This window comes from Capricornis sumatraensis, chromosome 5, assembly GCF_032405125.1.
Source record: "Capricornis sumatraensis isolate serow.1 chromosome 5, serow.2, whole genome shotgun sequence".
NCBI classification, from domain to species: Eukaryota; Metazoa; Chordata; class Mammalia; order Artiodactyla; family Bovidae; genus Capricornis; species Capricornis sumatraensis.
In genome coordinates, this window is record NC_091073.1 from 119,106,387 (window position 1) to 119,124,543 (window position 18,157).

The window sequence follows — 18,157 nt, forward strand, 5'->3', positions numbered from 1 at the left end:
TGAGCGTGACTAGAAAGTAAATAGATTTCACCGTCTGTAAAATGGGAGTAATAACTGTGCCTGTGTTATCTCAGGGCAAGTGCTCAGCACAGTGTAACCCCTGGACTGTGGTTAAAAAGGCATCACCCTGGTAACCTAGGGCCCGGCTCCCTGCTGCCTCCCAGACGGACAAACACGTGACACAGTCCAGATATTTATACACATACACACGAGCTGACCTCGCCCTTGTTCCATCGCAACACTCAGCAGCAGCATTTTTTACGTATAATTGCTAGTGGTGTTAGGACAAATTTCAGTTCACCAAGTACCGCCTCTGTGGCGAGCACTGTGTCAGGTACGGAGGACAGAAGGGGGCTCGGGTGCAGTCTACACCTTTCAGGAGCCACCTGCGTCCAGAGGTACTAGAGACACTGCACGTGAGCACACGGGCACTCACTCGCTGGCTGGGCTGAGACAGAATCTGGGGAACATGATTCTAGAACTGAGTTTTGAAAGACAGAGACACTGGCCAGATGTGAATTCTCTAAGACCCTCAGGGGCTGCAAGGCGCCCAGGATTCCCAGGGGCAGAGGAAGCGACAGACTGAGTGGCAACAGAGCTGCCTCTGGGCCGACGGCAAGGACGACTGAAAGCCTCACCAGCACCAAATCCACAAAACTCACGTCTGAATCTCTGGAATCGGCACACAGTCTCTACTGAGTCAGACAAAGAGGAAGCAGAGCAAGCCAACGCTTGCAGAAGGAAAGGTTCCACGCACAACTGCATGCGTGGACAACCAAAGTCCCCAGTCCACTCAGTTACAAAAAGAAGATCTAATTTGAGAAGCTCTGTAGGGAATTTATGAAAACAGCAGCATGGCACTGCAGCTTTTGAAAGGTAAGACAAGTAGATAAACTCCTACGACCGAAAAAACCTGCTGTGGGAAATATCTCAGGGAAATTCACTGGAATGCAGGAGATGGAATCTTGTAGAGGAATATTTACAAGGAATTCTGCACACAGATGAAGCAAATCCAGTGTTCCGTAACTTAAAAATGGAAAAATACTAACACATGGAAAACCACAAAGGTAAAATAACATCTACACGTTAAGACCGTGTGTGTATAACATGAAGTATTAACACTCTGAAACAGAATGGATCCCCAGTATGCATTACAGAGGTGTGTGAGCTACTTTCTGTTATTCCGAAGAGGTTAATGGAAACTGCAGGCAATCTGCAATTAGGACACACAGACACTTACTTCTCTGCTTGAGTTAGAGCCACCCAACGTGGTAATAATCAGCTGATGGGAACATGTTAGGTATGAAAGGCACTACCCGATAGATCTCTGATTTTTGAAAAACATAATAAATTACTGCTTGATAATAATTTATGGGTATAAATCAAAACATGAGGTCCATGTTAACTCTCCTCTGGAATAAACAGGTGATACAAGGCTGGCACTAATCTGCTGTAACCATAAGGTGAAATAAGAGGGCAAAGGACACCGTGGCTTTCCTGGGCCATACTTACCACCTCGGCTGGGTTCTGCCTCTCGACCAGTTTGCTGTCCTTTGTAGAGTCGTCTTCTGAACAAAAACCACCTTCAGGTTTCTGATTTAAAAGGGAAGATGCCTTTTTATTTTTCAGCAGGTGCTTCAGAAGCTCATTGCCCGAGTCCCCTTTGGTAGCAGGAGCCCCGGCGGGTCGGGGAGGGCTGTGCGCGGGGCAGGCGGTGGCGGCTGTGGCCTGGTCTTCAGCTTGGTCCCCAGCGAGCTGCTCGGCTTCAGGTGCCCCCCGGCCCGGGCCCTGCTCTGGCTCGGGGGTCTCCAGTTTCGCCTCTTGGGTGGCGGCAGGGATCTCCACAGAGAGCTTCTCCGTCTCTGACTCTGCATAGGTCTGCTGATCTGGGGTTCCCTGTGCGAAGTCCCTGCCAGGTAGCTGGGCCTCTGGCTCAGCACACAGCGGGCCTGCTGCCATGCCAGGTGGGGACGGGCCCGCGGGCTCCGCCGCCTCGGGTCCCACCAGCGGCGGGGGCTCGCTGGGCATGGGCACAGCGGGCGTAGAGGTAGTTTCGGGGATGTTTGGGGTCGGTGGGGCGGTGATGTCTGAGTGGGGGGTGGATGGCGCCTTGGCTGACTCCATGTCCTCGTCCTTCTTCTTCTTCCGGGTCCTCTTCTTTTTCCCTTTCTCTTCCGGGATTATGTCAGAATATAGCTGGATAAGCGACTGTGCCGAGCCTGGGTAGCTCTGCCCTTGGGGGACGGCTGGGTCCTGGCCGCCGGGGAGACCGCTGCTGGCTGCGGGGGGCGCCGCGGGGAGAGCAGGTGTGAACGGCGGCCTCGCGGGGGACAGCTGGAAGCCAGGCCCAGGAAGACCTCCGTGGACCTGCTTCACGGGGTGGAAACTTGGGCCTCCCCCTGGGACAGAGGGCGACTCGGGAACAAAGGAGGGTGGTCCTGTCTGCCTCCGCTCATTGGTCTGCAGGAAACCTGGGGTTGGGGGTGAGCTGAGAGGCGCCTGCTGCATACCCTGGGGCTGCACCGCCTGCCCCATCTGGTGCTGCGGAGACGGTGGGAGGGGCCGCGGGGGCGGCACGAAGTCACGGGGAAGGTCCGAGCCGAAGAACGAGAGCTGGGGCGCGGGCGAGAGCTGGGGCGCGGGCGGCCGGCTGCTCAGCTCCGAGCCCATCAGGCCGTGCTGCTCCAGCTCCAGCCGCTGCTGCAAAGCTCTCTGTCTGTCGACTTCCTGCATGAGCTGGATCCGCTGTCTCTCCTGCTGTTCCCGGAGACGTTCCTTACGTTCTCGTTCTTGAAAACTTTCACTAAATGGGTTATTGTCGTCGAATTCCACCCGAGGTGGCGGTCCACTCTGGGGATTTGCATTTGACACGGCCCCTGGGGCTGGTGTGCAAGTTTTTATTGGTAACTGTGCAACCGGAGCCTGAATCCTAGGAGGGTTGAGAGGGAGGTGAGGAGGAGCACTGGGAGGTTGCCACCCAGGTACGCTGGGCATTCTGGCCGGGCTGCTGTGGCCAGGCATGACTGCAGGGTGCTGCAGCTGTGGGGGCACCATTGGGAAGCTGGGCTGGCTCATGGCAGGCGGGGGGGCACCCGGAACCAGGGGTGGCTGGGGCTGGACACCAGGCAGAACGGCGGGCGGGGGGGCCATTGCACATTGCTGCTGCTGCTGCTGCTTAATCCGGTAATCTTCAATCAACTCGGCATGCTCTTTCTGTTGTTTACGAATCTGGAATCGGAGAAGTAAGTCTTGCTCATTATATATGTACTACAGGCTTCACACGACACTGGCTGATGATAAAGGTGCAGGTTACACAGAAGGCAATTAGATCTTGTAGAGGCAGAATTATTTCACTTATTAGGTGATAGCAAACATCACACCCCTCCAAAAAACTCGTCAACTAAAAACTGCCAATCTTTTCGATAATAAGATGTTTCTAAATATGAAATACCAAAAACAAATTTGAAAAACATTTTTTGATAATAATATTAAGAAAATCTTACTCTGAAAGTCATAAACTTTTTAAAGTATTTTAAAAAAGACAAATAGGGGATTCCCCATCAGTCCAGAGGTTAGGACTCTACACTTTTCACTGCTGTGGCCGGAGTTCAAACCCTCACTGGGGAACTAAAGTCCCACAAACTGTGTGCCATGGACAAAAAAAAAACAAACCCAAAACCATAAACAAAGGTTATACAGGAATCAGCTAATTGTGATGTCTTAGAGGTTACATTAATACATAAGGTTAGACTAACTATGAGATTTAACTCAAACTTTAACCATTTAAATGTTAAGATTTAAGTATACAAAACTGTATAACATGTTAAAAAAAAAGATGAATTAGTAGTACACATACCATACCCTCCCATCCATGTTAAAAAGCCTAGATTGGTAAAACTCCTTGAAATTAAATGGGTATAATTTCTGAAATATGGAGACACTCTGGGGTGGTATTTTGAACACTTCCTACTAGGCTCCTAACACCACGGCTGACTTGGGTCAGCGAGCTCTTTCCAGGCCCCAGGAGCAGACGCTCAGGACGACCTCGGTAAAGATACAAGCCCTGTCCTGAGGACACACCGCCTCACGCAGGGAGCTGGGAGGCAGGGCCGCGAGACTCAACAGGCTCCCAGGCCGACTAGCATATTGTCCGCACACATCGTTTGGGCCTGTTTCCCACTGGCTGGAAACTTATGCTCTTCTCTCTTCTGACTTGCTTCCTACTAGAACTGAGAAGGTCCACTGGACTTTGGTGGAGGAGAATGAACACACATCAAGTGCCCAGAACATGATCTGGAATACAGAAGGCGCTGAGCCAGGCCTCTCCCAGGACATTTTAGAATTCTCTTAAAAACACCGTCATTAATTGCTTATCTTAACGAGATGACACTGGATTGCTGCCAACTATGTAACAGATGATGTGTCCCATTTTCCAAGTATAGCATTAATTTCTAAATAGGATTTGATCCATGTACAATGCAAAAACTAGGCCCTCATCACAAAAAATTTATAGAAATATACCAGAAGGCAATAACAAAGCTAAAAATAATTTATAAAAGAATCCTTAAAAGCATATTTACTTGCAGTAAAAAATGGCCCCAGAAACTAAACTGGAAGAGAAATGAACCCTCACTCTGGAAGAGTCCTAGTTTCAAACAAGGGGATCATACTGTAATTGCCAGGAGGCGGCAGAGGAGCTGGGGGAGATGGCATCACTGACTCAATGGACGTGAATCTGAGCAAACTCGGGGGGACAGTCAAGGACAGGAGAGCCTGGCATGCTACAGAACATAGGGTTTCAATGAGGTAGTGACAGATCAGCAACAGAGCTTGCAGATAAAATGCCTCTCATCAGCCATCTCATCTATCTCCACAACGACTCAGCAGATTCTTTATTTCTTGTTGTTCAGTTGCTAAGTGATGTCCGACTCTTTGGGACCCTATGAACTGTAGCACACCAGGCTTCCCTGTCCTTCACCATCTCCTGGAGCTTGCTCAAACTCATGTCCATTGAGTCAATGATGCCATCCAACCATCCTCTGTCATCCCCTTTCCTCCTGCCCTCAATCTTTCCTGTGTAAAATGGTGATAATACCCCCTTGTTCAGAAGGTTAGGTAAGACAGGGCATGTGACTAAGCTCCCTATGCAGAAAGTTCTGTGATTTTTACCAAGTCAATCAAACTGCTCTTTTCTACTATTAACTTGGAGAATAAAATTTATGTTGACAATCAAAAACAAGATGGACATTTCTGATGTATAATCCTACGCATTTCAACACAGGTGAAGACCAGTGTGGCCATCACCATAATCAAGAAACAGGCCACTGCCCCTTTGCAGGCAAATCCTCCTCTCCCAGCTCTAGGCCCTGGCAACCACTAAACCACCGTCCAACTATGTAATTCTGTCATTTCAAGAATTTTCCATAAATGGAGTTAATATATAACTTCTGGGATTAGCTTCCTTCACTCAGCGCAACGCTCTTGCTCTATCTACCCCAGCTGTGGTGCATTTCAGCAGTTCCTTTCTTTTTGATTGCTGAGTAAGTATTTCATCATTTGAATGTGCCACGCTTTGTCCAAACATTCACCACTGAAGGATGGCGGGGGGGGGGGGGGGGTGCGTAGGGGTGGCCCAGTTTTTGGTGGCTATTTTAGAGATGCTGTCCGTATGTGTACACACAGGTTTTGGGTGAACCTACGTTTTTAATTCAAGTAAATACCTGAGGGTCCCTTAATGCATTTTAAACACTATTACTCTTTTATTTTAAATAAAAAGCTCAAAGTTTTACCTCTTTGTAAGTATAACTGCTATTTCAGTATGAACATTTTGAGAACCATCAGGTCTATAATGGAAGATAACAGCAAACTGGTCTTGTATTTCAGGAATGAGTCCTTTACAGTCAGTGTATATTAAGATCAAAATACTGAGAAGGGAACACTAATAAAAATATAGTATAAAAAAAAAACCACCAGAATGATTCAAACGCTCCATCTGAAATTCCAATGGAGACTAGGGAACCAAAGACAGGGTGAGGCAAAGGTCAACTCCAAGTACTGACAGGAAACTGAGGCTGTCCCCACGTGCTACCTCCAGAAAAGCTGAAGACTGCACGGTGACCCCCCAGTGCAGGGAGGGCACCCCAACTCCTCCAGCTCTATCACCTCTAGCAGGGTTTCCTGCCAGAGCACAGCCACAGCTCCTCTAAGTCAGGACTGGGACGGCGCGGCTTGCCGGACACACCTGCAGCAGTGTGTGCTGTGTGACTGTGACTCTGGGGTAAAGGCCTGGAGCAGCCACTCTCCCAGGAAGAGGTCTGAGAGCTGTCACTCCTGACAGCGCACTTCTGTGTGCCACTTCAGTTCAGTCCAGTCCAGTTCAGTCGCTCAGTCGTACCCGACTCTTTGTGACCCCATGAATCTTACCACCAACCAAATCCATTCATAATTAATCAAGAGCAGACCGTTTGGCCAAGCTGTATGTTACCTGCTCCAGCTGCTTCTGAACCATGCTCTGCTGCTCGGTGACGTGCTTGAGCTGCTCGGCGTCCTCCTCTGGGAACTCGCGCCCAGCCTTCTTGGCAGTACGCTGCTTAGCTGAAAGGGCCTTCTTGGATTTCCTGTGTGCGCCGATTTGTTCTTCAAGATATTTCTGCTGCATCTGAAGAAGCTGTTGGGTCTCCTGAAGCCATTCTTCATACTGTTTACGTTGTGAATCATCTGAGGAAAAAAATTAAAATTCATCTGTGTTAATTTTCTAAAGAGTCCAATACAAGATACACAAACCCATTTTGTAAGGAAACAGTTTCACCATGACCTTGTCATAGGTATTTTGAAAACATAATACTAAATATTAGACCATAATGCAACCATTGAAGATTTCAGAAAAATACTTAAGAAAACTAAAGAACGCATATTCTTAGGACACACGCTAAGCTCATACCTATAGATACTGTAAACCCAATCTTTGAGAAGCAGAAGACTTATCTGATAGGATACTTTTTATCTACTAAATCACTGAATTCTCTAACCCGAAAGCCACTATTTACTAAAATAAAACTACATTTGTATTTGATTAACTCAACTTTACAGATTTTGAAGAGACGAAGTAAGACACAGCCTACCAAGGTGCAGAGCATGGATCAGGCATCATTTCCCATGTTAATTTTCCAAAGTTTATAAGGTTTCCCCTATTTCTAAATAGTGAAAACATGTCCTGAACTAACAGGGAAAGAACCTAGAATGTTTTAGAAAGGACCAATATGAAGTCTGTTTTATAAAGGAAATCTGTAAGTTAAAAAACTGATGATTTTTAAGAATTTTGTTATTTATATTTCTATAAATAAGCCATTAACCAAGTAAAATCTTTTCCACTTGTATGACTGTCATTAATATCTCCCCAAACAGTTGTATCTCTTCATCTTGTAGCAATATTCCTTATTCTTTGAGGGCACTTTATTTCATTGATGCCAAGTTAAGAAAAAAAAAAGTAATCTTATGTTGTGAAATTCAGAATATACCATTTTGACTCACTTTAAGACAAAGAAATGAATAAATACAATTCCAAGAAGGACATTAGCTGAAAAATTACATCAATGATAACAGAATATCATCATACAGTAAGAATCCACCCAAAGTCAATGGGCACAATAAAGCCAGAAAAAGCCAGTTGGTTATAGCAGTTCACTTGTTTTTAAGGCAAATATGTATTCAAATTACAATCATTAATGAAAGGGGAATTTCAAAAGGTTGGACTTTGGGTTTGTTCTTAAACCCAGAAGTTCCGTCCGTGTATGAACTTGAATCTCATCTACTAAATTTGCAGGGCATTGTTCTAGAACAGGCTTTTTCACAAGATTTCAGAAGTTCTGCTTCTGGTAGAATGAGACCTACCGCAAGGAAAGCCTTTCTGGTTTCTGGAACCAGGAGAGCAGAGGTGAGCAAAATGAAAAATAACGGTGAAAAAAAAGTTAGCTAGACAGTCTGGAGAGTTCAGAAAGGTTCAGTTTGGGGAGAACTTTAAACGCTATCCTGAAGCACCGTGGGACCCCTGAAGGTAACTAGGAGGATGTGGTAGCATCCTGCATCCCTGACTTCACACCATGCTGCTAAACCCGGCTCCTCTTTAAGCACACGCCCTTTGCTGTTCCCATTTAGTGTCCTTGCCACTGACACAGACAGTCATTAGAGAAGAAGTGGTTTTACGCCACAGATTGTGAAGTGCCCAGTCTATATACAAAAATAGCAGCAGCACTGAAGAGAGAATGGGGAGATGATTTTTCTGTATTAAAATACTCATCTCTAACCATAAGTATTCATGCACAGAAAAAAGAAAAGAAAAGCAATGAAATACATGCCTTGAGGAAGAGGACCCTAATAGGGCAGCAGTGATGTTTAAAGATTGAGGGCACTTTGACTTCAAATAACACACCTACACTAACTCCAAGATTTTAGAAGAACACAAATATAGTGCAAACCAGCAATCCCCAGAGAACACGTAACTGATTAGATTTATACTTACTGACAAAGCCTGGACCAAAATTTGGAGGATTAGGCCTAGAAATCTGATGTGTTATACTGCCATCCTAAAATAAGTAAAATTTACAAATAGGTTTATTCCACATTTCAGTTAAAGGGGTACAAAAACTTAAAAAAAGGAAAAAGAAGTGGAAGGGAAAAAACTTCAATTTCTTATGACATCTTTGAAGCTTTCGTTTTGATAAAAAGTAGAATGAATTTTGTGGTGACAACCTACTTTTTGAAACCTTTAAACTACCTCTGAATTGTTCTATTTGCTAGGTCTCAGTTGAAAAATAATTATTTTTGAACTAAGAGGTTATTCATCAAAAATATGATAGTAGGGCAAATCAAATGGTACTTAGCTGAAGATTCACATAAAACCCTACTTTGTGATCAAATCTACCTGGTTTCTTCAGCAACTAAGACATAGAAACATGGGTTCCAGATTTACTAAATTCCACTTCACAAAGTTATTTGTAAACAAGAACCAGTATCTCTAACAGGCACAAATAATAAAACATATATACACTAATTTAAATATTACTCTCATTTTCTAATTGAATGTCTTATTTTTTCCAGGGAGACTGAATAAATAGTTATCATCTCACAATTCCCTGGTAACAATCTGATAAATAAAATTAACATTGAAAAAGCATTTACTGAGTTCTCACAAATTCTGCTGACATGAGCTGTAGACACAGTAACGACAAATAGGATCAGCACCCAGAATGCACTACATGTAAACCATAAAATCCTGCAAAGCAGGTGGTGTAACAGTCGACAGATCAGAAAACGGAGGCTAAAAAGTTTGCCCAAAAATCCCAATAAACTCACAGTGGAAATCAGATTAAACTCAGCTGTGAAGCCTATGTTTTTTCAACAATGTCAGATGGCTCTTTTTTAATGAAAATATAATTATCAGCATAATAAATCTAAAGCAGAGCAAAAACAAAGTGCCCAAAAGACATGTAGAAAGTAGGTAGCTTTCTCTCTTTTTTTTCCTAGGCAGAACTTGGTGAAAAGAAAAACTTAAAACACAATATAAAGTGTAGTTCTAACTTTCCTGGACATCACTTGACACTGAATATTTACACTTAAAGCTGATTATTGTGAATGTTAAATACTTCAAAATTAAATTATTCCAAGGAATAAATTGCAGCACGTGATTGTATCTAAATAAAATGACTATAATCATTATTTTCTGCAATCTGTAGCAGTTTTACATTTAAATGTAATGACTGAATTCTAAAATGCTGGATGTGAAAAACGTCTCCGTGGAGTTAAAAGTAAATGAAATCAAACCCTAAGACCCTAAGCACCTGGCTTCCCTCCAAGTGACCTTCTACCCTTAAACATACAGATCCTTTTCAGAAACTGCCAACGTTTTAACCTTGTCTTGCCCTTAAAAAAATGTCTTATTTCTGCCGAGCCGGTAACACACTGGGGCAGTGTTCTAGGACTTCTACTGTTTCCTAGAAGCGGCCTCGCTGTAAAGACTAGTGAGACACACAGGAAAGGCACTGGAGTTCGAGAGTGACTGGCGACAGGCGGCAATACCTGAGCAGCTGCCTGTGGCAGGAGGGTCTGGCCGTCCCCGCTCTGTGCCCCGGCCACTGACTGGCCCATGAAGGGGAACCTGTAGAAAGAATAACTGAGCATCAAAGAAATGTCTGCAACTAACGTCATCTTTACATCCTGAACCGTTTTCTCTTCCAGGGAAGGGGCAGTAATAGCAATGTGTCTCTTGTCAAAAACACAGACTCAGGCCCTATATTTTTCTGCCCCAACCTACTACACGATGGAGAAGGCAATGGCACCCCACTCCGGTACTCTTGCCTGGAGAATCCCATGGACTGAGGAGCCTGGTGGGTTGCAGTCCATGGGGTCGCTAAGAGTCAGGCATGACTGAGCGACTTCACTATCACTTTTCACTTTCCACTTTCATGCATTGGAGGAGGAAATGGCAACCCACTCCAGTGTTCTTGCCTGGAGAATTCCAGGGATGGGGGAGCCTGGTGGGCTGCCGTCTACAGGGTCGCACAGAGCCGGACACGACTGAAGCGACTTAGCAGCAGCAGCAGCTACTACATGACTGTGTGGAATCTGAATGCTTCCTACTCGTTTTGCCTCTGATGAAGGGGAAGCTCCAGAGAGATTAACTTCCCCACAGTGCCTAGTGTGGCTGCAGTGCCTGTGAGGCTGTTCCAGGGTCCACTCGGTTATATGCCTCATTACACATTAAAATTCATTCAAATCTTTTAGAAAATAATGAAGGCATAGTTTTCTTAGAATTTACACAATCAAACTGTATATTCTGATCTTTATGTAAAACAAAAGATGTATCTTAATTAAGAACCTTCATATATCCTTATGTCTAAAGGTTAGAGCAAATCAAACACTGGTCACTGACTAAGAAAAAGTCTATATGGTTAAAGATATCTGGCAAAATGTTACTTATTCTAGTTAAAAGCTTCAGAAACATCACTGCTTTGAATGAAAACACTGCATCTACAGTTACCAAATGCTTCAGCGTGTATCTTTCAAATTACTTATCGAACATTATAATTAATGTCTAAGTAGATAATTATGTCTAACATTATAATTAACGTCTAATCAGAATTTGGAACATATGCTTTTTAATTTTTTACTCAGCTTTTTGACTCATCTGTTGCCCCCTGGCCCCACTACAGCCTGGGGTGGAACGGTCTCTCAGTCCACAGAGCGCTCACTGTCCATCACCCTCAGTCAGTTTCCGCCACCACATGAAGAAGGGATCACCGTCTCCACCTCTTCAAAGACCTCAGCAGAAGCACTAACAACTCACCGGCTGACTAACACATCAGTGCGTCTAAGTGGTAGAGACTTAATGCTGAAGGAGCAGGGGTTCCAACTCTCAGGTCTGTATTTTAAAGTGCAGAATTAAATTTACCATTTCCTTCTATTTTGACTACAGGCAGCAAACTACAGTATTCTCAGCAGTACTGTGACTTTTCAAAAACAGAACTTGTTACTTTCATGGCAAAAGTTGTTGCACAAACCCAACTGGTCATTTGGGTTCATCACATCATTGTTTTGAAGTTATGGTAGCTATTAGACCTACTGCCAAATTTACTCATGCATTAGAGAAGCACACATACTGTAACTTTCACATTTAAATAACTGTATTTCAAATATAATCGATCTCCTCTGTAATATTATGTTTTTGGTTTGGGATTAAAATATTCTGAGGAGTTCAAAGGCTTTACTGGAATGTCAGAAAGTCCACGACATAAAAAAGTTAAGAACCCTCATGACAGAGAAACAGTGCTCACAGACGCTGAGCATGCAAGTCATTAGTCTCTTCTTTGATCTCAACAATGCTTCTCAACCATTTCCAAAGTATCCTACAAAGCACCTTTGAAGAACTGTGTTTAAATTCATGTAGACTTCATATTCAATTTCACGATCACCCACACTCAACAAGCAATTAGGCTAAATTGAGGCTCTATGCCTACTCTATGGACAGAGGTTCTCAAACAGCAATATACAAAAGAATCACCCATGGTGTTCGCTAAAGCTACAAGCACCATCTCCAGATACTCTGATTCAGTATGTCTGCGGTTGAGTAAAGAAACCTTAAAGGAATTTTAAGTAAAGGAATTTTTAAAAAAGCTACCACATAATTCTGATGATGGCCCATGATCAGAACTTAAGAAACCCTTAGGGGGTGTAAATAATTTCAGAAATATAGAGAGTCAAATAACTCATCATCTTCTCTAATGTATAATTTTTGCATTTTTTCCTATTAATAGTGAAAAGGCTTATAAAGTTTCAAAGTGCTAACTGTCATACGTCCTCTGATGGAAAAAAAACCTTCAGACTAACATGCTATCTTCTGTTCTCAGCATAGAACAGTTTAATGTCTTTTCTCCTGCTCACCCTCGCCTACTCAGGATGAAGCATCTCTGTCCCAAGCAGTGTTTAGGTCAGTGCTACCTACTCCAAAGCACTTAAACGAGCGTGTATTAACTGTGCTGAATCTCCTGCTTAGTCAAGCCACTCTTGCAAACCACTCTATGATGCATTATTATGTTTATCCTGCAATGAATGAAAACTCAATCTTTACATTCGTACAGCATTCTGCTTTTGATTATATTCAGCTGACATCACAACCAATTGAAATAATTACCGTTCATTCCTAGAATACAAGTTTTGCATCACTATATGCTCCTTCTAGTAGCTAGCAGTGATTCTGCGCGCTTCTGATGCACAGCAAGCATGAGAAGCATCGTTACCTACCTGTTCATAACCATCGGCGGCATGCCCATGTTGTTTTGCGCCATTACTTTATTTATGCCCTTAAGGGCCACCATTTTGGCTTTCATTATAGGGTCTGTAATTGCATCAAAATCTAAAGAAGAAACATATTTTAAAGTTACTCATTTCACAGTACTTGGTTCAAGTGACACCAAGAAGAAACGTAACTATCACAAACATTACATAACTTAGACTCTTATTCTTTGTTATTTAATAAGCACTATTCTAGGTCTCTATAATAGGTAAAGAATTATGAGAACCTCATCCTGAATTTACTCCCATCTAAGTGATCAACACATTTAATACCTTAGTCCTGCAAAAATCTAAATAAGGTATTTGCCAAATACTGTTATAAGGGAAATGACAGCAGTAACCTAAAGTGATGCAATTCTATTTATCTCAACTTCCACAAAGCTCAGCAGAACGTTCCACCATGATGAGAATCTGCATTTATTACAAATACTAAGGAATTTTTGCTAAATTGGTTATTACTCAAGAGAAAAATGTATTAAGTTCTGATAAGGACAGGCTAAGGGAAAAGACCTCTTTGCATACAGAAATGGGCTAAAATGACGGAACTAGTAATGAATGTAGGACAGAAGGTCAATTTTATTGTTTAGAAAAAGAAGCATTCAAAAAAAGAAAGGATTCCTTGGACATTCTCTTAGAGGCACTCAGGTATTTTTATTAGTGCATTGCTGTGGTTTTTTTGGCGGGGGGAGACGTTCCCTCAAATTAGTAAGCTACTAAAATAAGTTAGAGAGCTTTATATGACTAAAAAACTGCCAAGCATTCATTGTACAAGTGAGAAGTTTACTCCCAGCATAATTTCTTTAAATTCACCTTTCAATGACTCTGAAAATACCTGGCAATAATGAGAATACATAGAAGGAAGGAACCAAAAACGATTTATTTCTATTAAGTTATCCCATAAAAAATAGAATTGAGAACGTCTGAGACTCCAAGAGTTTAATTTCTTGATTTACTGTGGAGGAATCTTGAAACTCTTACTCAGTTTCATCTCAAAGCTGAAGAAGGAACAGAAATACAACCCTCAGTACTCTAGGCCACATGTAATTTTAACACAGAGAAAAGCTTGTAAGCATACCACATTCCACCCAAAGCCCACGGTAATTATTTTTGAAACTCAAGAGGAACTCCTACCGATATTAGGGAAGAACGGCTCAGATCGCTGGCGGATCATGGCTTGCATCTGTCTCTGTTGCTGCTGTTCTTGTCTCTCTTGATCCAAAAGATCCTGCAGCAGCAGAGGCTGCTCCTCCAGAAGGAGGGGCCTCTCTCTGCTCTGCTGGGCTAACGTCTGAGGAATCATTAGCTGCTGGGCTCCAGACATGCCACTGGTCCCAGGCTGACTCGTCAGGGGCACAGGCTGACTGGCAGGTTTGCCTGTCCCAAAACTGTGGTTTACTGGCGGCTGACCCTGAATGAAGCCTGGATTTACCTGCACGCCCTGAGGGAAAGCATGGTTTAATCGAGGGACTACTGCCACGTTAGAGTTCAAGGTATTATCCAAAACATGACCAGGCGGTGTCATCAGAGGGGGAGGCAAACTTGACACGTGGCCAGACGGGGAGGCTGGCAGAGTTGGTGCTGGAGATGCCAACGGCCTCATGTCTGCAGGGTCAGGTTTCTCATTAGCAAGCAGACTTGAGAGAACAGGAGTTGGCCCAGGCATGCTACACGGGGTGGCGGCATCTTCGGCAGGCAGCTGAGTGGCCCCACGAGCCGCGCTTGCGTTGGAGCCGGTCGCTTCTTGCGTAGTCCTCTCCTCCAGCAGGTCTGCATCACAGGGCTGCACAGGAGCCTTGTCCCCATCGCTCCTGTCCAGAGGAGCAGAGGCTGGTGGGCAGGAAGGGTCAGCAGTATCTTTACCGTCCTCACTTTTCTCACTTTCACATTTGGCTTCCCCTTTAGAATTTGGAGACAGCACTTCTGTTTTTATCTCGCTGCTGACAGTGGATTTTTTCCAAGCAGAAGGTTTATCAGAAGGAACCACACTTTTGTTGTCTTGCTCCTTTTTTTCAGGTTCAACAGATACACACTTATTATCTAACTTATCATCAATTGGGACACTGAGGTCCAGTTCCTCGTTGAACATGTTCTTCTTGTCTTCCAGGTCAAGTTCCGGGTCTGTATAAGCGATGATATCGAACTCCCCCGACCGTAACAGGTCGTCCAGGTTGGGGTCGTTAGCTTCTAAATTCCCCAGAGTATCCAACTCATCCCCCTTGCCATCTTCTGTATCCAGGTTTAAATTTTCAAGATCTTCGTCATCTAAGTCTTTGACTTCAACCCCTTCAAGGTCTTTAACATCGAGTTCTTTGACAGACGGGTCATCAGAATCAAGCTTTTCTTCGAGACCATCAGAAGACTGGGTGGTTATCTGTAAATTTTCAGATGTCGTTTCAGCTGGCACAGAGGCTGACAAAGAGGCCTCTGAGAACTCACCACCCAAGGGGTGACTCAGAGACCTCATGACCGTAGCAGACGAATGGACAGCATGGCTCTGCTCCTGCTGAGATGGCGGCACTTGTTCCAAATTTGGGTGCACGGGCAGCTGATGAGGGAGACCTTGGGAGGGCCGTCTCATGGGGTCTGGGTGTCTGGGGCCTGGGAAGTCCGGCCGGGGAATGAAGCTTCCATGGCGGGGATGGGAGGGTGCCTCGATGATGTTGCCAGGAGCAGCAGGGAAGGGCAGCCGGGGCCTCCCGTCCGGGGCCCGGTGCCTCAGCTCAATGAAGGCCTGGCCCAGTATGTTATGCTGCTGAACCGGCAGGCTCTGTGCTGGAAAATGTGCAGGAAGTCCACCAGGATTATTCATTGGTGAGTTATTTAAAGGCCTGGGCATATCTACAGATAGAGACCTTCTGAGCTGTGGAGGAACTCCAGATCCTTGCATTTGCTGAGGAGGTACAAGGAAGCGTTCCTGACCTGACAAAGTGCCATGACCACCGCCTGGAAATCCAAACCTAAAAGAAGAAATAAAGAACACAGATAGTTAACATTAAGTATTGTACTGAATTCAGAGGTAGGTTGATAAAAAGGAAAAGTTTTAGATTAAATACAGATAGGGCTCCCCTGGTGGCTCAGAGGGTAAAGAACCTGCCTGCAATGTGGGAGACCCGGGTTCGATCCCTGGGTTGGGAAGATCCTCTGGAGAAGGAAATGGCAACCCATTTCCTTCAGTACTTCAGTACTTTTGTACTTCTGCCAGGAAAATCCCATGGACACAGAAGCCTGGTGGGCTGTAGTCCATGAGGTCACAAAGAGTCAGACAGGACTGCGTAAGCACACAAAATGTTGCCAAATGTAATAATGACTTAGTAAAAACAAAATTATCACCATTAGAAAGTATTTATAAAGAATCTATATGAACATAAATTTTTGCCACATACTCTACAGTAAATACCATACCTGAGCTCCGATGACATCTAACAGAGATCATAAACAAAGACAAAGGGAAACAAACAAGCAGATGGAATCAGTTGTTTACAAATCAGCATATACTACTGGAGTTGCAAAGAAGGCTATGATATGGAGGAAGCTGATTTAGGGGGACGCTTGAAGGAGGTCTAATGAATTTTACCAAAGACTTACAGGTCTATGCACTTGAGAAAACAAAGGCACGATGACTGGACAGATTAACCTATTTGCTCAAAGAATGAGAACCAGGGGTAGTAGGACAAGAATGATAGGCATTATCTGTCAAGACTCAGTAAATGAATGAATTACAGAAAAAATTTATTTATATTGTACCTCATCCTACAAAGAAGGAAAGGCAAGTTGCAAACAAATATGGGTTTTCCAGGTGGTGCCAGTGGCAAAGAATACGCCTGTCAATGCAGAAGACTTAATAAGAGACACTGGTTCCAACCCTGGGTGGGGAAGGTCCCCTGGAGGAGGGCATGGCAACCCACTCCAGTATTTTTGCCTGGAGAATCCCCATGGACAGAGGAGCCTGGCGGGCCACAGTCCACAGGATCATAAGGACTGAAGCGACTTAACATATACAAATAAATATAAACAGAGTAACAAGCATAAAATAAGAAGAAAAAAGAAAAATAAGGGGAAGACTTTAACATGAAGGTAAGTATTAGACTAAAAAATATACCTGATAAAATGAAAAGCATATGTTAAAGAAATGCTTTATTACAGCTCAGGCCCACATTTGGCTCTGATCATTCTACTAGTCATTTCAAAAGAGAAAACCACTAATTTTACAACCCTATTTCATCATGAGAAGTTCCTACAGGAAAACATCCTTTCGATTTGGAAATTTCCAAATATTTACAGTGTAAATTAAAATTAAAAATCTAAGAAGAAAATAATTCATATCACATATTTGACTGAATATGGCAGTAACACATCAGAGATTTGATTAGTATGATAAACAATATCATTGTGGCTGTAATGTAATGCAAGTACAGTCAATATTTAATAACAAAGGGAATGTTTTTAGTCTGTAGAGTACTTAGAGGTTTATAAGAAAAATCTACTACCTCTCATTAGTGGAAAATAACATTGATTTTATCTCAAAGGAATCAAGAAGTAAAACCGAGCAAGGAGGTCTTGATTAAGAGTCATATCAAAGAATATATGAATATACAAAACACCAAATCACGCTGCTGTACACCTGAAACTAACAGAACATTGCAAATTAACCACACTTCAATTAAAAAAGAGTAAAAAGAAGTCCTTTCAGTTGGGCATCCCCTTCTGTTGGCAGTTTACTCTGGTGTGAAATGAAAAGCCTTACCTGAATCCATGCGGCCTCATGCCCATGCCGCTGACATCAGGGGGATAGACTCCGCGGGCCTCCTTCGGGAAGACGGTGTATCGAGGGCCCAGAGGAGGGGCCATGGGGGACCTGATGCTCCCAGGGTAGGGGGGCGGGGGCCGGGCAAACGCCTGGCCGATGCCCTCCGGCTGCCAGTGTGGCGGGGGCCCCGGGTGGGGCACCGCTCCTGGCTCCTGGGTCCCCTTCTCCTGCCGACTGGCCATCTTCTTCTGCTGCTGCTGCTGGAGGATGATCTCACGGAGCTTCTGCCGCTGTACAGAGGGAAACGCAAGGTGACTGGGACTTCTGCTGACCCGTGCCTTTTTCAGCCTCAGTGATTCTAATACTCCACTATGGTACTGTCTGAATCTTAGAATTTCAGAGTATAATAAAACACGAGTTAACACTTAAATGGCCAGTAGGTTGTAAAAAATAAACATGATTTGGGTCCTTTCCTTTGCCTTATAACCACCACAAAACTGAAGCTTTCATATTTAAGAATTTCCCTACAAACTCATGAAGACTGAAATTAGATAACAAGAATCA

At 43.9% G+C, this 18,157-nt stretch overlaps 1 protein-coding gene across 1 annotated transcript in view; it reads right to left on the bottom strand.

Moving 5' to 3' along the window:
• The window catches only part of KMT2C (lysine methyltransferase 2C), a 257,369-nt gene that overhangs the window by 22,515 nt on the left and 216,697 nt on the right, over positions 1-18,157 (bottom strand). Inside the window, exons 37-43 of the mRNA XM_068973381.1 lie at positions 17,591-17,883; positions 13,978-15,803; positions 12,796-12,907; positions 10,075-10,153; positions 8,519-8,582; positions 6,485-6,717; positions 1,513-3,228 (exon numbers count right to left, since the gene is read on the bottom strand). Coding sequence (XP_068829482.1) covers positions 1,513-3,228; positions 6,485-6,717; positions 8,519-8,582; positions 10,075-10,153; positions 12,796-12,907; positions 13,978-15,803; positions 17,591-17,883 — 4,323 coding nt within the window. The remainder of the gene's footprint in view (positions 1-1,512; positions 3,229-6,484; positions 6,718-8,518; positions 8,583-10,074; positions 10,154-12,795; positions 12,908-13,977; positions 15,804-17,590; positions 17,884-18,157) is intronic.